This window comes from Amblyomma americanum, chromosome 9 (genome assembly GCF_052857255.1).
Source record: "Amblyomma americanum isolate KBUSLIRL-KWMA chromosome 9, ASM5285725v1, whole genome shotgun sequence".
Lineage (NCBI taxonomy): Eukaryota > Metazoa > Arthropoda > Arachnida > Ixodida > Ixodidae > Amblyomma > Amblyomma americanum.
The window spans coordinates 128515412-128536804 of record NC_135505.1 but is presented as its reverse complement, the minus strand read 5'-3'; the positions used below and the strand labels follow the sequence as shown (position 1 = coordinate 128536804).

The 21393-nt window shown below is 48.8% G+C and overlaps 1 protein-coding gene across 1 annotated transcript in view; it reads left to right on the top strand.

The window, feature by feature from the left end:
- LOC144104311 (TNF receptor-associated factor 5-like) overlaps window positions 1-15816 on the top strand; it is a 38266-nt gene extending 22450 nt beyond the window's left edge. Inside the window, exons 11-14 of the mRNA XM_077637227.1 lie at window positions 7286-7339; window positions 7440-7490; window positions 11409-11468; window positions 15570-15816. Coding sequence (XP_077493353.1) covers window positions 7286-7339; window positions 7440-7490; window positions 11409-11468; window positions 15570-15683 — 279 coding nt within the window. The 3' untranslated portion in view covers window positions 15684-15816. The remainder of the gene's footprint in view (window positions 1-7285; window positions 7340-7439; window positions 7491-11408; window positions 11469-15569) is intronic.
- The last annotated feature ends 5577 nt before the right edge of the window (window positions 15817-21393 follow it).

Sequence of the window (21393 nt, the reverse complement as noted above, 5' to 3'; positions counted from 1 at the left end):
CAACATTGTGGGGGAAGCAACAACGCTGAAATTTTGCGACTTATCAAGTAAACAGCCCAAGCATCTCGGGCATAACTTGTCTTTAGAAAAAAGGTGCTCATTGCGCTTGAAATCTGCTAAAAAATGATGTGGTGTTACTATTGGTGCCAAAAGAAGGTAGTACAAGAATAATGGACACGTGCCACACCACTCAGTAATAAATGAAATATTGTCCCGTAGAAGTGACGGAATTCGAAGCGAAGAGGAAGACAGCCAAAAGTTCTTCTAAAAGAAAATGTTTCTTGGGCTACTGTTTATTTACTGCTCTCGCTATATGGATCAAAAATAAACAAATTATTTGCTACTTGAATGTTGCGAAACTCAAAAGAAATAAAGAAATGACTGCTGGGTGCAGCAAACGCTCCGAAAAAGTTAGGCAGTGGCTTAGCCCTGGTTAAGCACGGATATACAAGCGAAAAGCTCCAGTTATGCTTGGTTTGACGTCGTGGTTATGTTCCGTATCTTAGCTATGACTTTATAATTTTTTCGCTGTTGTGCACCCGAGTCCCAAGCGAGTACTTCTGGATCGGACGAATTTAGTTTCTCAGCTGTTCTGCGTAGTCTAGCAGCAGCCGCACTCTCCTTCCCTTCCATGTCGAGTGCGCACGCCTATTCTCTGGCAAGCGCATTATATAGCCTCCTTGCGCATGCACATGACGCACATGTGCAGTAGCGCGCGGCTGTGCCGAAAGGTCAGGCGACGGCTGCGGCAGCGGCGAGGAGCGACCACCTGCGCGGCGCGTGACGTCACTCGTTTTCGCGCATGCGCATAACTCACCAGTTCGGCTCACGCGAAGCTCGGCTCTGACCCGCGTAGTGAAGCTTTTCGCTTCAAAAGCTGCCAGTTAGCTTTGCGCCCAGCGGTGTACATTCCGTGCCGAACGGCAAACACTGACGTTCATTAGAGTGCGCATTGCGAAATTCTTCCCTAAAAAATTTTCTTTCCGCTTTTACCTTAAGCCGTCACTATAAAATTATTCATTGGATTGCTTCCTCGTTCGCACTGCTATAAATATGCTTATGTTCTGCTCATTTTACTGTGTATGGTGATTCGCTTTTAAATTTCTTCAGTAAGTATTATGACATACAGTGTAGGGTGTTTTACATATTACTGTACACAGCTTATAAAAATAGCATTTTTGACTTAAACTAGCGCTCTTTTCGGCATAACGTTGCCATTTGTGTTATACACTAGAATACAACTAAAAGGTGCCAACTAGCAGATTGATTAACTGATACTGAACATTTAACTTTTTAACTAGTACTGTTTGGCTCTTTAATTATTGGGAGCTGTGTAGCCTACCCTAAGTAATAAAAACAAATATATTGACACCGCCCATTCATCGTCGTCGTTCTACTAGAACCACGAGAGCGCGGAATGCGCGCGCGAGCTTGCCTTAGAAAAAGAAGCCGAAGTGTCTGGATGCGAATGCTCCGCTTTTGGGACTGCTACTGACGTCCGCTGCAGTCACCTACTTTGACGTATCCAACCGAGCTGTACCACCCGTGACATCTGGTGGAGGGCGCTGGGTAACGCATTCCATGCCTCGGACTCCCCCAGCAAGCAGGGATTCAAGTCCTCGAGGGTCATCTGCCATCGAGGTGACGCCTGTACACCACGGCAGCCGCCGGCTCCAAGGCCTTCAACCCGAGTTTGGGCTTCTGGAGTCTCGCTCAACCCAAGCGGTTCGTTCAGCGCCATCGTCGACGACCGTCCAGCCCGAAATAGGCATGCAGACGACGATTAGTTCACCTTCTGTTGTGCTGCAGCAGCCTCGGGAGCCACCGATCTTCCAAGGTTCTCCAGGCGAAGACACGGAAGACTGACTGAAGAAATTTGAACGCGTGGCCCGGTACAACAGATGGGCGGAAGACTCCAAGCTTCAACACGTGTTCTTTTCGCTGGAGGGCGCAGCTCGTACGTGGTTCGAGAACCGGGAGAAGTCCATAACGACGTGGAACGTATTTAAAGACCAGTTCCTGAAGGATTTCACCACGGTGATTCGAAGAGAACGGGCCGATCTGCTCCTTCAGTCCCGAACCCAGCTACCAAATGAAAGCATACTGGTATACTTCGAAGAGATGGCAAAGTTATTTCGTCGAGCTGACCCGGACATGACAGAGCAGAAGAAACTCTGGTACCTTATGCGAGGTGTCAAGGAGCAAATCTTTGCCGGACTGGTTCGCAATCCACCGAGCACGGTCGCAGAGTTTCTGTCGGAGGCAACCACCATGGAAAAGACACTCGATATGCGGTTGCGGCAATACGAGCGTCAACCTTTGGCCATGACTGCGGCAACCACGGACATCAGTAACACCCACATGCTTCGCGAAACCGTACGAGCTATCGTTCGCGAGGAGCTCCAGAAGCTGTTCCCGGCTACGCCGCCTGCGCGAACGGTTACTGCTCTATCCGAGGTTATTCGGGAAGAGGTGCAACAGGCGCTTACAACACCAGCTCCCTTTCAGCCGTCCACAGCCCCACCGCAAATGACATACGCCGCTGTTGCTCGTCGCGCACAACCGCCGCCGACTCGTCTTCAGGAAACCCCGGCCTCTTTTCGGCTGCCACCACCTGCTCGTCCTGCTCCATCGTATCCCCGTAAAAGTGACATCTGGCGCACTCCCAACTACCGTCCTCTCTGCTATCACTGCGGTGAGCCGGGCCACCTGTACCGCAACTGCAGGTATCGTCAGATGGGCCTGCCGGGGTTCCCTGCAGATGCACCACGTCCGCAGCCTGGGCAGCGACCCAGAGAAATCAACGATTATCTGGCCGAATCTGCCGGTGGGACCCGCAGGTCGCCATCCCCACGCCGTCGGTCTTACGGTGACTTTCCTCGGGGAAGGTCGCCAAGCCCCCGCCAGGAAAACTAAAAGCAGCAATCTTTGAGGGGGAGGTTGCTCACCGACGAAATGTAACAGACCCTCCTACGCCGCAACTAGGTGGCCACCCGATGCCACGACCGAATGCCGTCCAACACCGTGAAACGCCGACTCGACGAGAATGCCACCTGACGTATCGAAATGAACCCGCGCCGCACCGCAGCCATGACCGAACACCGCACCGTACCGCTCACACGCCGTCTACGACAGCAAACCTGAGCATTTCCCTCGACGGAACAGACGTCACTGCACTCGTCGACACAGGGGCGGATTACTCTATCCTCAGTGGAAATTTCGCCGCCACTCTGAAAAAGGTCACCACTCCGTGGATGGGCCCACAGATTCGTACTGCCGGGGGTCACTTAGTTACACCGACCGGGACTTGCACATCAAGAGTAGCAGTTCAAGGCGCAACCTACCTGGCAACGTTCGTTATACTCGAACATTGTTCACGTGACGTCATTCTCGGGATGGATTTCTTGACCGAGAATGGAGCGGTCATCGACCTCTAGTCAAAGGCCGTGTGTTTCTCCACAGAGAACGCAATACACAGAGATCCAGACCATCCGACCGCACTTTGCATCCTGGATGACCACGTCACCATCCCACCTCGTTCGAGTATTATGGTTTCTGTCGGCGCCAAGACTGTGCGGAATTTCGAAGGCGTCGTGGAAGGCAACCAGATCTTGCTTTTTGCCAGGAGCCTTGCTGTCGCCAGAGGAGTCGTTAATCTCGTGGACGGAGAAACAGAAGTGCTGATAACCAATTTCGGTGGTGCACACCAACATCTGAACGTAGGAACCGTTGTGGCTAACGTTGATTCCATCGCCCATGTCAGCAGCACACCCAGTATTTCCATAATGTCGTTGTCGCAAGAGCAGAGCCCAGTCACTGGTTTCACGTTCGACGTCAATCCAGCACTCTCCCCGACGCAGCAACAACAAGTTAAAGATCTTCTTCTGCGCTACGGCGACATCTTCTCGGTATCATCGTGTGTTGGACGAACTCACCTAGCGAAGCATCGCATTATTACGGACGATAACGTGCACCCTCTCCGACAGTCCTCCTACCGAGTGTCTCCCGCTGAACGCGACGCTATTGGCCGCCAAGTCAAGGAAATGCTCCGCGACGACGTAATTCGTCCTTCCCGGAGTCCCTGGGCAGCGCCAGTCGTTCTTGTGAAGAAGAAAGACGGAACATTGCGGTTCTGTGTAGACTACCGTCGCTTAAACAAAATCACCAAAAAGGATGTCTATCCTCTCCCCCGGATCGACGACGCTCTGGATCGCCTTTGTAGCGCTAAATACTTTTCTTCACCTCAAGTCAGGTTACTGGCAAATTGAGGTCGATGAGCGGGACCGTGAAAAAACAGCTTTTATTACTCCAGATGGCCTGTATGAATTTACGGCCATGCCCTTTGGACTGTGCTCTGCACCGGCAACTTTCCAACGCCTCATGGATACCGTCCTTGCCGATTTAAAATGGCAGACGTGTCTCGTCTATCTTGACGATGTTGTCGTCTTCGCCCCGACTTTCCAGGAGCATCTTCACCGCCTCGAATTGGTCCTACAAGCAATAAGGTCTTCTGGACTCACGCTCAAAAATGAGAAATGCCACTTTGCGTATACAGAGCTGAAGTTCTTAGGGCACGTTGTGAATCGAGCCGGTGTTCAGCCTGATCCTGAAAAAACAACAGCTATTGCCCATTTTCCGCCGCCGCAAGTCCTGAAAGCTGTCCGCCGTTTTCTTGGATTGTGCGCGTATTACCGTCGCTTCGTGAAAGATTTTGCTCGCATTGCCGAGCCGCTGACGCGCCTAACAAGGTCGGACACACCTTTCACATGGGAAGCAGCGCAAGAAAATGCATTCCGCAGCCTTCAAAGCCTCCTGCAGGCGCCTCCCGCTCTGGCTCACTTCGAGGTAAACGCCGACACGGAGCTCCATACTGATGCCAGCAACATCGGCTTAGGTGCTGTCCTGGTCCAGATCCAAGGAGGTCAAGAACGGGTCATCGCTTACGCAAGTCGATGTTTGTCACCAGCCGAATCAAACTATTCCGCTACCGAGAAAGAATGCCTTGCCATTGTATGGGCCACTTCGAAATTCCGACCGTACCTTTACGGCAAACATTTTAAGGTGGTGACCGATCATCATGCCTTATGCTGGCTCGCAAGCCTTAAAGACCCGTCTGCTCGCCTCGTCCGGTGGAGTCTGCGGCTCCAGGAATACGACATGACTGTCGTGTACAAATCCGGGCGCAAGCACTCTGACGCCAATTGTCTGTCCCGCGCCCCAGTAGATCCTTCTACCGACGCCTGTAATGATGACGACATCTTACTGACTGCTCTCAGCGCCTCCTGCCTCGCTGACCAACAATGCGCCGACCTCGAACTTCGAGACGTAATGGAATTTCTCAACGGCAGCAACACGACCGCCCCACGCGCTTTCAGGCGCGTGTTGCCATTTTTATGCATCCGCAATGGTCTTCTGGTCAAGAAAAATTTCGCTCCAAACAATACGCAATACCTAATCGTCGTACCGCCTAGCCTGCGCAATGAAATCCTCCAAGCCTCCCATGACGAACCCACTTCTGGACATTTGGGCATAGCCCGTACGCTAGCCCGAATCCAAGAGAATTACTACTGGCCTCGTCTCCGTGCTGATGTCACTCACTACGTCAGAACGTGCCGAGCCTGTCAGCGTCGCAAGGTACCGTCAACCAAACAAGCTTGCTTCTTGATGCCCATTAGACCACCCACAAGGCCCTTCCAACGAATAGGAATGGACATGTTGGGTCCGTTCCCACGTTCGAACTCTGGCAAAAAGGGATAATTGTCGCGACGGACTACCTTACCCGTTATGTAGAAACGTCAGCTCTACCCAGCGGCACCGCTTTAGAAGTCGCTAAGTTCTTCGTGCATCAGATCGTACTCCGCCATGGGGCACCTGAAGTGCTGATCACTGACAGAGGCCCTGCGTTCATGGCTGAGCTGCTGCAGGAGATCTTGGTTTACAGTCATACCGACCACCGCCGAACAACGTCGTACCACCCTCAAACGAACGGGTTGACTGAAAGACTGAACCGAACCCTTTCTGACATGATTTCCATGTACGTCGATATTGAACACAAAACGTGGGACGAAGTGCTTCCTTATGTCACCTTCGCCTACAATACGGCCATGCAAGAAACAACGCAGATGTCCCCATTCCAACTCGTCTACGGCCGTGCAGTGACGACGATGCTCGACGCAATGTTACCACATCTGGACGACTCTAGCCTACACACTGATACCTACACATTCCTGGAACGCGCCGAAGCTGCTCGCCAACTGGCCAAAGTTCGAATTCAGGACCAGCAACTTCGAGATGCAGATCGCTACAATCGGCGCCGTCACGACGTCCATTATGCGCCTGGCGACCGTGTGTGGGTGTGGTTCCCCATTCGGCGACGAGGACTGAGCGAAAAACTCCTCCATTGCTACTTCGGACCATACCGCGTGGTCAAGTCATTGGGCGACCTCAACTACGAGGTCATTCCCGATGGATTTCAGAAGTCCCGACGGTCCCCGTGCCCTGAAGTGGTTCACGTGGTCCGCCTGAAGCCTTATCACGATCGGTAGCCTCGCCCACTAACCCCGTTCAGTCCTTCCGACCTCTCCACTCACTCCCAGCATCGGGACGATGCTTCTTTTTGCCGGGGAGTAATGACACCGCCCATTCATCGTCGTCGTTCTACTAGAACCACGAGAGCGCGGAATGCACGCGCGAGATTGCCTTAGAAAAAGAAGCCGAAGTGTCTGGATGCGAATGCTCCGCTTTTGGGACTGCTACTGACGTCCGCTGCAGTCACCTACTTTGACGTATCCAGCCGAGCTGTACCACCCGTGACAATATCATTATTTAGAATTTAGAAAATGCGGTTACATTCTCCGCTGTGGCAAAACAAATTTTGCTAATTCGACGAGTTACGTGCGACGGAGAGTCCGCTTTGCCTGCAAGCCCTCTAAAGCACATGTTTTTGGCGCGATTTAGCTAGAATTTGTTGCGCCTCAGTGCCAAAGTGCCCTCGTACTCGAAATTCTAAACACTGATATGAATATTACTTACCGTGGGCTCCCAACAATTAAGGAGACTAACATTATTAGATAAAAAGGAAACTATTCAGTAAAAGGTAATTACCCTGTTAGTTATTCCGTATTCTTTGTATTCTGAAATACTACACCGCTGACAATGCTACGCCAAACAAAGCGCTCTTCTAACTCAAAAAAGCCTACTCTTGAAAATTGTGCAGTTTTCTCTCATTTTTAATTTTTCTAAGATTAATACGCGTGATAAGTTTTTTTGTGCGTGTTCTTCGCAGGCTCTCGAGACCGCTCAACAGACATATAGTGATCTGGTTGAGGTGTGCATCACTGTAAGTCATTTCATAAAGGAAGGCGCTCCTCTTAATTGAAGTTTTTTTTTTTCGTCACTGTCAAATCCAGCTTAATTTTTGGTTCTGAACTCTCTTTTAGGAAACACAACACGCCATGAAGCACCCCGACCGCGAGCGGCACCTGAACCCGGTACGTTCTCGAAACCGTTATTTTCTAAAATTTTTGCTCTGGTGGTTAAGTCTTATTTCTGGTGCCATGCCAGGCAATAGGTAGAACCCGCAATACTTAATGGCGGGTAAGAAAAATGCTGCCCCAAAAGACACCGTAATTCTCGGAATACGGTACGCACGCGGTTTACCGTCGGCAAGGGCAAATTGTGGCTAAATATAAAATTTCGTTGCTTAGATATTGCGCATCTGGTGCATATTCTCCAGGGACAGATATCGGCAAAAAAAAAATTTCTTGCTTAGATAGTGTACACCCGGTGTATAGCCTGCAGGGGCAAATATCGGCTAAAAGTCAAATTCTCATGATATGTGCGCACCCGGTGTATAGTCCACAGGGCCAAATTTCGGCTAAAATCAAGTTTTCTTGCTTAGGTAGTCCGCAACCGGCGTGTAGCCCGCAGGGGCAAATTTTGCTCTTCCATTGCATGTGAGCTGTTCCCGTGAAGAGAAACAGGTAGTGCTTTGTAAGAACAAAAATTGAGAAGGAAAGGGAAAAAACTTTGAGGCCAGCACTAAGGGCCCTCGAAGAAGAGCGCGTGCTCCGCCAAAGCCAGATGGTAATCAGCCGGATCCGAATGAAGCTAAGCACTCCAGGAAGGAAGAGGGCGGTAATAGAAATAACGACAGGTAATGGCACATACATGAGAAGAAAATGTGTTCTCTGTCTGCCTTGACCTCTGGACGGTTGGGGACAGCGAGCTCTGCCACGCCATCCGAAGTTGTGGAGCATTAGTGGAATGAGGAGAGTGTTGAACACTGCGAAGGATGTGTGCTTATTCTGTGTTCAGTGGCGGGTGCAGTAGGTGCATAATTGTGCCATTTTCCCCGGCGTTCTGGTAGCGTTCAGCTATTTGCTCTTTGTATAGTTGACAATGTCTCTCAAAGTAAATAACTCAGTGTCCGCCGTTATATACGTAGTCGAGTGTGTCTCAGGGGTGTACAAATGTGTGTCTAGTTCCCTGCGTCCCATCTGAAGCGGTTGTTTCGTCCTCCCCGTCGTTGTGTGCTATCTCCGCACACTCCGCTTTCTGGCAGTGGTACCACGTATACCTACTCGTTACAATTGTAAAAAAAAACCATGACAGTTTCAACCACCACGCCATGGTTTACTCAGCACGCGAGTTTACTGAACAAGTATGCTTAGCTACATAGATACATGGACGTCTCGCTTTTGGATGCCTAGTGCCTGAAATGCGGTTTGCTTGGGAAGTCGTAATAAAATGTTCTTTAATTTTCAATATCTTTGACCTACTTACGCTCTGTGTACAATTTATTAGCAGAGTCGGCAGTCCAGCAAAATCCTACCACAACTAGAATCAAAGATTGATCTTGAGGAAGGAAAAAAAATGAAACTATTGCTCGAAACCACCGCTATACTGTAGCGACTGGAAGAGAAAGACGAAGCGCGATCGCCGAAGACGACGCTGCTGCTGGCGGACCTGCCCGGTTTTGTGCTCCTGCTTTCAGCTTTGCTCGCCACCGGCCGCTACGTCAAGCAGTGACATTTGGTGGAGGTGCTGGGTAACGCATCTCATGCAGCGTACCCCGCCTCGTAATTCGAGCCCGGTACTAAGTCCTGGTCGTCGGGTTTTCTTGGATCCCTCCGAAACAGACTCGCGCTAGGCGACGTCAGCAAGGCCAAGCGTCGGAATTAGGACCCTTGTCCCGGGGGATCGCGGACATCTAGGACCAACGTCACCATGGCGTCCCAGTAGCAACAAACCAGCCCCGCGATTGCGCCGAGGAACGTCTATGTGACTGTCATCCCAGGATCTGTCGCCCAGTTTCATGGCGATGGCCTTGATGATGTTGATAACTGGGTTCAACACTATGAATGGGTAGCTCGACAAAACGGGTGGACACCCTAGCAATGTCTCCAGCACCTATAATCTAAATGCCGCAGCGAAATACTGGTTTGAGAATCATGAGGCTTAGTTCAGGCTCCTACATCCATAAAAGTCGGCGTTTCATAACCGGTTTACTGCCTAAGCAGAAATTAGCTGGAAAATTTTGCTCTTGTCACTTGCTTCCAAGTTTCCCATACTTGTGGCGACGCGCATACTACGAAAGGCAAAACATCAACTGACATTTTTGATTGGTACAACTACCGACTTTCCCTAAACACCGGGAAGAAACGGGTCCGCGACAGGCCCAGCTTAGATGTACAGATATCTCTGATTAAACAGCCTGCCCACTGCCATAAGATCTAACGTCATCATAAATCCACCGTGCAGCCTGAGTAGTTTTGACGTTCGGCTGCGCAGCTTAAGGTCGCGGGCTCAATCCTGGCGGCTTTATTTTGATTGAGGCGGAAAAATCTCTCTTCTATACGATGTCAGCGCGTGACAAAATATACCCATGCGGTCTAAACTGTTCCGGATTACCACCAAAGCTGTGGCCTAGTCGTTTGTGCATCCGCCTCGCATGCGGGAGGTGCAGGGTTCGATCCCCAGTTTCGCCGGATATCCACCGGTGATACAATAGGTACAAGCATTCCCCTGCCTGGTGCTCGGCTTCTTCAGGGTGAAATGCTTGGGAAACGAGTCTTTGGCCCCACCTTGAGTATAAGAAATAACTTTCTTTCAATGCGCTCCTTGGCCACAGAAGCCTTTGCGCCAGAAAAATCTATAATCACCATAATCATCTGCTCCTGATCACCGCCGTAGTGGCTGTGGTTATGGTGCTCGGCTTGAAATTTCCGGTGCCCTTCATTACGGCGCCCCTCATAGGCTGAGTCGCGTTTGGGACCTTCAATTCCCATAGCGCCCTTCAACCCCCATAGCGCCCTTCAACCCCTATAGCGCTCTACAACCCCCATAGGGACCTTCAACCCCCATAAAACAAAGTTGTTGCGGCATTGAGGGCATACATGTCGATCACAAGATAGTGAACTGAGAACATGTCATAGCTTCCCTTCTCCAGTTATTAATAGATATGCAAACGTTCAGGCAACAAGAATCTCGGAGAGAATCTCTGAGGCAGATCGACAGCAGTCGTAGAGCTATTCTAGGAACTGGAGTCACAAACCTTCGTACCATCAGTATGCCGTACCACCACTTTTGTCAAGGGAAAAATAAATTCATTGGTTCCTACAATTTTTTAAACGGCGGCACACGCGGAGTCAGCACATGTCCAGCACAGTGCCGCCCGCATCATAATGCATTAGGATAATTCCTTTCATTAATTTCAACTATATGTAACATCACCTCTTGCACACCAATTTAATGAAGAAGTTTCTGCGCGTTTAATTCGCGTCTCACCGAGAAAGTACAATGATAGTAATAGTAGCAGCCTTCCATTAAATAGGAATTTCGTTTTATCTTACCATCGTACCTACTATGGCACAGAGATTACTTATTATTCGGCTATTTCAATATGGAACTTGTCACCCCTAGCATAAAAATGCCCCTTGCCCCCCAAAACATTATGGTACAATCTCGTGCCATATTCGGTAACGAAATTGGTTCTCTGCGATTAATACTGCTCTATTTTTTCCATGTCCTGTGACAATACTTTCTTACGGCTTTTCTCCATACGTGTACCCATTTCACAACTCTGTTGTCTTCCTTTCGATCTATTTATCTCAAACTTACTTACACGCATGCAGTGAATGAATCGCACCCTTGCTTTAGTGCGAGTTCTGTGAAGTAGATTGATTTTCGCATTTGTTTAGCTGCTCTTGTTTTTTGTCTTCTTTTCAGTGCTTATTTTCTCTCGCTGCTTTGGGTGTGTCCAGTTGCATACAGTGATACGATGTCTTGATGGAAGTACCGACAATGAGACCTTATTCTGCATAATTTTTATAACCTCACTACATTAACTGAATACATAATAATTAAAATTCGGGATGAAATTTATTTGCAAAATCTCTTCGTCGCAGGAGGAAATCAAGCAAGCAGTCAATGATGCCATGGTGCCGTATCTCACTATGCATTATCAGGTGCAGTATTGAATTTCCTTTTATGCTTATATTGAAGGGACAGTCTAGTTTCGGTGAATGAAATAAAATAATAAAATAATCTAATAATCTAGTAGGATATGCGGATTTATTGTAAAGTACAGTGGCATACAGGAGGTTTCGAGAAATTTTTATTTTAGAATAACGTGAATCTAAAGTTAGGACTGACTCGAAGGTGGTCACGTGCCACGACGAAACAATGTTGGTCAGCTGTTAGCCAGACGTTCTTGCCTGGAGTAAATACCTTGTGTTTCAGCGCACATTATATAAAATTCTTAATAACTACCTTTTCGAGAACAAAGGAACGTCTGCGCGAGAAAACTTTCAGCGGCGGCGGACGTCAGTAATAGTGAAAAACGTGCGAATGACCAACCTTCCTAGATAAAATTTAATAAACTTTCAAATTATCGAAGTTTGGTCGCTATTGCCAAAGGCTGGTTTGGGGCCACGGAGAAGACGACGAGGTATCAGTTTTGAAAACAACTGAAAAATTCCTTGAGTAAAGCCCTGCAGGGCGAGAACTCGACCTTTTTTTCTTGTACAGAACTAAAACTCTGAAGCACAGGAGCGCCCGAAATCTATTGCAAAAGCAGCATCTTCTATTCAGTATTGCAAAGACAGCGGCAGCCTATTGTAGTTGTCTGGGGTACTCTCCCCGACCAGGGAGCCTCCATGCAGTGCTTTGACTGCTGGTGGCGTTATCTTAAGCTTCGTAGCTCCACACTAAAATGAAATTGGGTGGTCGTGGCCAATTACGTGAGTGTCGATTCTGACAGCTCTGACAGCCATAGAGATCTTAAATATTACCTAGTGGCAAATCTGGCACCAACGTCTATGTGAGTTTTTTTTTTAATCAGCTAACGGAATGCCCCATAGACGATAGTTCGGATTTGGCTTGGCTCGTATTGGCTCGAAAACGGATCGCGCCTAGATATTGGCATTTACGCCGCGATCCTCTCTTCTGTGTGCAGATTAAATTATTTCAATGCTGTGTTTTTCACTTCAATACATCTAAGGTAATTGAAAGTTCTCTGCTAGGCTGGAATGGAAACTTTTACAAAATTTCTTTTACACACGTCTTGAAAATAGTCGTATTTTCACGGCTGAATCCACGTTTTATGCCTAACAGTAGTCAAGCGAAGTAGGAAACCTCGTCTTTCCAGCGTTGCAGCGTCTAGCCATGATGGATAAATTGTAGCTCCGGCAGCTTTCCCCTAGTTATATTAGTCTAGGCTGATAGCCCCTGTCTGCAGTTTTTTTCTTAGTCTCCCCCACTTTTAATGTGATACAAATAGTTTTCATACACGCTAGGTATGAGGCGTAGTCATCCGCTCATTTAGTCACCAGGTTTAACTACACTTCCTGTGTAATCGCTACGTGTTAACAAGTGCATCAAGCAATGAAAGGCTTCTTCCGCAAAGCAAGAAGGGCTTGCAAGGCATTGTCTGCATGTTATTAGACACTCATTATTTTGGTTCATAGCGCCGCTTCCACTAAAAGCTTTGCTGTTCGACTGTTAGGTGCTTGTTTGGTGGTGTGCAGGCGACACGGTCATTGCAGTGTCAGCGTCTCAAATTACTTGAAGTTGGGGGTGTGTCATCTCACCCATGTAAGGACCAAAACTTTAACGTCGCCCCACGAATATTGTGAGAATGGCCATTCCAGCGCTCCTTCAATGCAGGGCATGTAATGCGAAGCCTAGATAAACGCTGGTCCTCGGGAGTAACGAAGTAGATTCCAAGAGAAGGCAAGCGTAACAGGGGGCGGCAGAATGTTAGGTGGGCGGATGAGATTAGGAAGTTTGCAAGCATAAAGTGGGCGCAGCTGGCGAAGGACAGGGTTACTTGGGAAGACATGGGAGAGGCCTTTGCCCTGCTTTAGCGTAGTGAGGCTGATGATGATGTTAAAAATGAGGTTTTTAAGTGGGCACCGGCCGATATCGAAGATCGGAAGGAAAGAACATCACCCGAAAACATTCGCAGACAGATGCATTTATCTGCTTCGAACACCACCAAAGGCCACCATCTGTGCATCGCAGTGTACGAAAAGCAGCTTGAACACATAATGTAAAACTGCGCATTGCCGTCCGAATTATGCCCGAAATAGTCCGCAACCAACTCAAACGTTGAAATATACAAATTTTTTCTTTTATATTGGTTATGATTCCAGGCTGCTAAACATCTTATGTCAAGATTTTTTTATCATTAGCCACCACTTAAAACAAATGAGACGCATCTGCTCCCGAACGTGACAATAGAATCTAGGCAGCTAGCAGGTAGCAACGTCACGCTTAAGTTGTCAGAAAGTTTTAGCTTTGGAGTAATTTTGGCTTACTTTATCTTTTCTCTTCAACTGTCAAGCCGATACCCGGGAAAACAGATGCTGGAGAGAAATTCTACAATATACGTCAAGAAACCCGCAACGCTGAGCAGAAGTACGCATGCTGTTAGAGAAGTGTGGCTTTGCTCCTTTAACTAAGCTAGCATATTGCGAAAGACGTCTGCTTCCTTGATAACCGCACGGGCAGAGCACCAATCCAGCGAGTGTCAGGGTTCACAAATAGACCATCGCGTGTTAGGTGGTGATTATTCTTTTTTATTTTGCGCCAATTAAGCGAAGGAGCAAAAGACAACGCCCTCCACGGTATGACCTGAGTGTCGAGGCTTTCTGCATCCAAGGCAAAAACCGCATACATTTGGAATAGGCCTCCGGAGCCATTGAAAGATGCCATCAACATACGTGCATTTGCACTATATTTCCGGCGCTCCTCATTCGCATAGTTTCGGTTTGGTGCAAAAAACCAAACGGAATTTTTTCACTCTACGCCACTCTAGAGACTGATTTTTTCTTTGTTTTAATAACGGTCACGGCATCGTCTTTACCGCAGCTATAAACCGGCCATTGGCAAGAGCCGGCAAATTCGTTAAGTAAAAATGTAATCAGTAAATTTTAGTTAATCTTCTAGAAAATTGGCACATTTTTTATCACAATTACTGGGAAACTGCCACAGCACTAAGAGAGGTGCTGCCGTAGGTAATGCTACATTTGACGAACTAGAGTTGCTGTTTTCTTGGAGATATCGCAGGTCTTAGAGGTGCGTCCTGACGCTATGGAAATGTTTTAGCTGTGGTTTCGTCGCAAGCTCTATATCACATGTTATGTCCCACTTCTCAGATTCTTCACATATTCTTTAGGAGGGAATGTCCTGCTTTGAGTTTCAGTTCAATGAGATTCCAATGCATGCATCCCGAAATTTCCAGGTGCAAAATAAATCACGAAGAGAACGTAGGATTGGATTCTTTATTCACACCTATGCCAGTGCTCAGCGGGGCGGCACCCAACTGCCTCTCTCTCCGGCATTTAATATTTGTTCAGATCCATAAACCTATGGTTAGCAATGCAACTTGATTTAGAGAAAAAAAACATTTTGGCAGATACTGCGCCATTTCCTTTCCCTAAAAACCAATTATTATTATTATTCATTAATCAACTTTTTAATCTGAGAAAAAGTCCCACGTGATACCTTCGGCCGTTGTTTGCGAGGCCATGTACTTTCCCGGCTAATGTTACGCCTGTAGCCTGATGCCTTCCTGGAACTCCTCTAATCACTTTAAGCGTCAATAGCAAAGAACTTACAATCATTTTAGACACCTGAAACGCTGAGGAAGGCTTAGAATACAGCCTTCCGGATCCGGCAGTGAACTTGGTGGCTAATAATTTCATGTAATCTTCGCCTACTCAACGCCGATAATTCAGCATTTACAAAGATTTCAGCAGCCGTCTAGACTTTATTACTGCAGCGTTATAGAGCAATTTAGCGAATTTTTGTCTCCAGTGCATAATGCGCGTCACACGTGGTGTCTGTGTATTTAATATGAAAAGCGGCGAGAAAGAAGTTTCCTTACGGCACCGGGAAAGACTAGAGTAAATGTGCGGGAAAGGGTGCGGGTTTTTTAACCGGGAAAGAACTATCCTTGCAAACCGCTGAGGTTGCATAACTAGCAAATATATAAAGTTTGCACCTCGCAATTTCTGATTCTGCCATGCCAAATCACGCTGATCTTAGTTTTTTTTTTCTTCCAGCTTAAAGCAGCACACGAATGTCTAAAAAGCGCCTACGACGGACTTGTGCTCCGACTCTCCTCGCCTCAACAGGGACCTCAGCAATTGCACCCTCCATACGTGAGACCCCAGTAAATCGGGCAGGAGCTCTAAAAAGCAACAGAAAATGGGATTTTTATGACCTTTAAAAGAAGAAAGGAGACCCTCCAAATATATGTGATCACCTTGTAACAGTTACCTCCTAATCGCCACGCAGTGGTTCTGAATAAAAAACCGCACTGTCACTCTTCCATTTCCTTCGTACTTTACTGCAGCAATATCCGGAGGTTCAAACCACAGCGGATAGAATTGCTGTTTCAGCATGTTGTCTGTGTTCAGCCCTACTTCATGTATTGAGAGCCTTTTTTCAACCTATTATAAGTAGAGTTTAACTCATAGATTCTCTTAATTCGTTAAATTTAATTACTTTTTTTACTTTTAGGAGTGAGCAAATAGGCCTTCTTTTCTCTTTTTTTAGAAACATCACCAGAAACAGCACTAAGGGCTAATTTTGTATGGATATTTTATTTCCAGCAGTGGCAACCTAAATTTCACGCATGCGCTCTGTTATCTTGATGTGCACATTCATGCAATTAAAAATAAAGTGCTGAACAGAAATATGACAGCCTAGGATGAATATGACAATATAACCAGAAATATGACAGCCTAGGTGCTAAAAAAGAAGGCAGAAAATTCCGAACGTGATTCACCTGGCAGTGCCCATTATTTTCCAATCTGCTTGACTCTTTCATCAGGGCATGATAAAGGGGCGAGATCGAGCCCCGTTTTTAAACACGCACACAGCAATGCCACTGTACTGCAACCATCGGGTTCTCCGAGGTTAGGCCATGCGCGTAAGCAAGAAGAAAGCTTCCAAGCTTACCATTACCGTTTCCTGGGATCTGCTGAATATACCAGGATGTTCATCGCCAGTTTATTTAGACCTTCAGCACAAATACCGTCCCTTATTTAATGCTTCGTACTGGAACCTCTGAAACGTTTTCAGTAAATCATGAAAAAGATATTAATAAACATACAGTGCACTCACTGGCTCAGGTTTTGATGCGTCCTCTTCAATTCTTTTTTTTCCAAAGAGTAGGCGAAACCGCTTGACCATACTGTTATTTCATACTTGGTAATCTGTGCGGCCGAACTCTGCGGCCGGTGCATACGCATTGTTTTCCAAGAAATATCCAGAGATACCCTGCTAAGGTGCAACCTTCTGGACCATGATTCTTAATAACGAAAAAAAGGTGTGAAATACTCCTACCTTATGTTTTACTCCCACACTCCTTGCGAAAAAGTGACGATGACTCGTGCTGCACTGCAAAAGATTTGGTGATATCAATGAATCAATATATGGTGATGTTAACGAATCAATGATTCAAACCAAATATCTTTCCCGTACTTTTCCTGTATAACAGCGCGCTTCCACTCGGCATTTAGTCTTTGTGAGTTCCACTGGAAGTCGCAAACGGAACTATTTTTGAGGGTAAAGCGGAAACAAAAATGAAGGCCTGAATTCCATCACGCCCCTTAATTTTGAGGCGTTGAATCACATTCATGTAACGTTTTAGATATAAGAGGTCATTTGATGAAAGAGAAGATAAATTTATTTTTTTAAATCCAAAACGATCTCCTAAGACAAACGCAGTTTGTTGTTGGTTTCTTGACAGCACACCGGTGGTCCCATTGCTAGGGTTGTTATAAGGGCCTTACTCTAAGATTTGTGTGCATGTTACTTTGTTTTGTGAACAATAAAAATATCGGTGAAAATTATTCCTTTATTTATTACTTGATACTTAAGCACTAAACGGTTAGTAGAAGCGGCAACAGTAGAATAAAAACAAATGAAAGAGTAGCAAACGGACGGCACCGAGCACATATGCAAAGATATTTAAAAAAATCTGAGGCGTTGAACCCAGGGAGCCACATTTGAAAGAATATTGAAGGGGTCATCTTGATAATTTGGTTCACTACTCGAGACGACGGTTGCATTGAGGAGCGAACTATATTCTAACAAAAGATTTGCGCGCGCGCGCCCACACGCACACGTGCACGCGCACGCACATACACGCACATGCCCACTCACACACACGCGTTCGCAGACAAGACACACACATCAACACAGAGAATTATTTATTTATTTATTTTGTAATGGGACCGACAGGCGCAGAGCAGCGAAGAAGCGGACGAGTTCAAGCGGGACAACGAAGAAGCAGACGAAGTGCAGCTGGGTTTTTCGAACGACGCCTGTGAGTGTGCCCATCGTGTCGCCGGACAACCAAGACCAACCGACCTGTGCTTCAAATAAACGCCTTGACACTTGGTGGAGGTACCTCGGTTCCCGTCCCGGTCCTCATCCTGGAACTTCGAAGTGGAACGCTCCTCGTCTCCGCCACCATGCCGGAAGGTCCGAGTGAACCATCGCAGCCCCTCCCTGCCACCGTACTCTGTCACGGGGTGCAGCGCCAGCGTGACCCTTCTCCTTTTAGTGGCACCGATGACCAAGACGTCGACGATTGGCTGGCCTCCTATGAGCGCATCAGCACTTACAATCGGTGGGACGATTCCGTCAAACTTAGCAACGTCCTATTCTATCTAACGGACGTTGCCAACCTATGGTTTCGCAACCATGAGGCCGACCTTCCCACCTGGTCGTCGTTTAAAACAAGCTTGGCCGACGTTTTCGGCCGCCCCGCCGTCCGCAAGCTTCGCGCCGAGCAACGTCTTCGTGCTCGATCTCAGCTCCCTTCCGAGACGTTCACCAGCTACATCGAGGACATCGTTGGCCTGTGCAAGCGTGTCAACCCCTCCATGTCCGAAGGGGATAAAGTCAACCACATACTTAAAGGCATAGCCGATGACGCTTTCCAGATGCTGCTGGCGAAGAACCCCACCTCCGTCGCCACCGTCATCCAGCTGTGCCAAAGCTTCGACGAACTCCGCAAGCAACGCGCATCTACGCGGCAGTCCGGCGCGCCTGCGGGGGGTCTTGCTGGCTTGGCCCTTGGTGGCTCGTCTGCTGAGCAGTCCCTGTTCATGCAGCAGGTTAAAGACTTCATCCGCGAAGAGGTCGCTCGCCAGCTTTCTCTGCTGCATCACCTTGCCGACCCCGTTTGCCCTCCGCACGACCTGGCGCCATCTCTCACGCCCACAATCCGTCGTGTTATTCAGGAGCAGGTCGCTGCAGTTCTGCCATCCAGTCCCCCACCTCCTCCTGTGGCAGCGCCGCTCACCTATGCTGAAGCAGTCACCGGTACACGGCGCTCGCCCACCTCTGCCGCCTACCCTAGCAGCCCGGCCTTTTATGCTCCACCGCCGTCTATACCCCCGCCGCAGGTCCCGGTTCGTCGACCCCGCCGAAACCCTACGAACCCTTGGCGTACCGAGGACAATCGACCGATATGCTATTCCTGCGGTCTTCCGGGCCATGTCGCACGCTTCTGCCGTCAGCGATCTCCTCGTTCTGGCGATTTCATGCGCAATTTCCGGTACGATTCCGGGCCGCCCTTGCCTAATGTCTCTTCTGCCTCCTCTACACATCGCTCCCAGTACCCTACTCGTCTCTCGCCTTCCCCTCGTCGACGTTCCATTTCTCCGATGCTCCGCCGCCCGGACCCTCTCCCAGAGGAAAACTGACTGCCGCAGTTCAGGAGGCAAGAACTGCGTGTTTTGCCAACTTTTTAAGTCCTCCGTGTTCTCCTGCTAACGTGATTGAGGTGTCTGTTGAAGGCGTCCCCGTTCTCGCGCTCGTTGACACGGGTGCTGCAGTGTCAGTAATTAGTGATGCTCTTCGCCGCAAACTTCGTAAGGTGACAACGCCGCTGTCTGACTTTTCACTACGTACGGCCACCTCTCAGCGCATCCACCCCATCGCAGCCTGCACGGTCCGCGTTACTATCAACGATGTCGCCTATACCATCGAGTTTGTTGTGCTGACCGCCTGCTCTCACGATGTCATCCTCGGCTGCGATTTCCTCTCGACCCACCGTGCAGTGATTGATTGTGCCCGTGCGGAACTTGAGCTTTCTCCCCTGTGTGATGTTTCGTTGTGTGACCTACCTGTGCGCTCCGCTAAGCTTCTTGTAGCTGCCGACACCGACATACCTCCCTCCTCTTCAGCCCTCGTTCTGCTCCGCCCCGACTCTTTCCTCAGCGGCCCTGTTCTTTTCACACCTACCGCAGCACCCACTCGCCATCAGCGCCTCCTCATTCCATTCGCCGTTGTCTCGATTTCCGATGGCCACTGCGCCATGTATGTCACCAACCCATTTTCTTACCCGTCGTTTGTTCTTCGCGGCGAATGCCTCGGCTCTATTGAAGAACTAGACCCTGCTCTTGCTTCCGAGTTCTCCGATACCCGTGCCTGCTCCCCAGTTACTGCCTTAGCCTGTTGTGCGACAGCGCCCGATCCGATTTCCATCGACGTCTTTCGTCGTAACATCGCTCCCGACCTTCCGTCCGCTTACCGTGACCAACTCTTGGAACTTCTCTGCCGCTTCCGCAACTCTTTCGACCTTTCCCAGCCCTATTTGGGGCGCGCATTGGCCGTCTCTCACACAATTGACACTGGTACCCACGCTCCCTTGCGTCAGCGACCGTACCGAGTCTCGCCGAGCGAGCGCCGCGTCATCCGTGACAATGTTGACGACATGCTTCGGCGCGGCATAATACAGCCTTCTCACAGCCCTTGGGCCTCTCCTGTTGTCTTGGTGACGAAAAAAGATGGCTCCATCAGGTTCTGTGTGGACTACCGCCGTCTCAACAAGATCACACGCAAGGATGTTTATCCTCTACCCCGAATCGACGACGCACTGGATTGCTTGCAGGGAGCGGAGTATTTTTCATCCCTCGACTTACGCTCCGGCTACTGGCAGGTCCCGATGGCGGCGAACGACAGGCCGAAAACCGCTTTCGTCACCCCAGACGGCTTGTATGAGTTCAATGTGATGCCATTCGGCCTCTTCAATGCTCCAGCCACATTCGAAAGGATGATGGACACTATTCTCAGTGGCCTCAAATGGGAAACTTGTCTGTGTTACTTAGATGACATTGTCGTTTTTTCCAAAGATTTTCCTTCCCATCTGCACCGCCTTCAGCGCGTACTCACTAGCCTTACTGACGCCGGCCTCCAACTAAACTTGAAAAAATGTTACTTCGGTGCAACGCAGCTCACAATATTAGGCCATGTCATCTCCAAAGACGGCGTTCTTCCTGACCCTGCCAAACTTCGCGCCGTCGCTGACTTCCCCAAACCAACCAACTTAAAAGAACTTCGCAGTTTTATAGGCTTATGCTCATATTTTCGCCGCTTCATCCGAAATTTCGCCAGTATCATCGCCCCTTTAACGCAGCTTCTTGCCGGCAGCCCGAACCTTTCGTCTTGGTCCCGCCTGCGATACCGCGTTCAGCACTTTACGTCGCCTGCTGGTCTCTCCCCCCATCCTTCGCCATTTTGATCCCGCCTGTCCGACAGAAGTTCACACTGACGCGAGCGGTGTGGGATTGGGCGCAGTTCTTGCCCAGCGAAAGCCTGGGTATCCGGAATACGTCGTCGCTTACGCCAGCCGCGCCCTCACCAAGGCGGAATCAAACTATTCTGTTACAGAAAAAGAATGTCTCGCCATCATTTGGGCAATTGCCAAGTTCCGCCCTTACATTTACGGCCGGCCCTTCTATGTCGTCACAGACCACCACGCCCTATGCTGGCTATCCTCCCTCAAAGATCCTTCTGGCCGACTCGCCCGCTGGGCTTTACGTCTCCAGGAGTTTGATATACACGTCATTTATCGCTCCGGCCGCA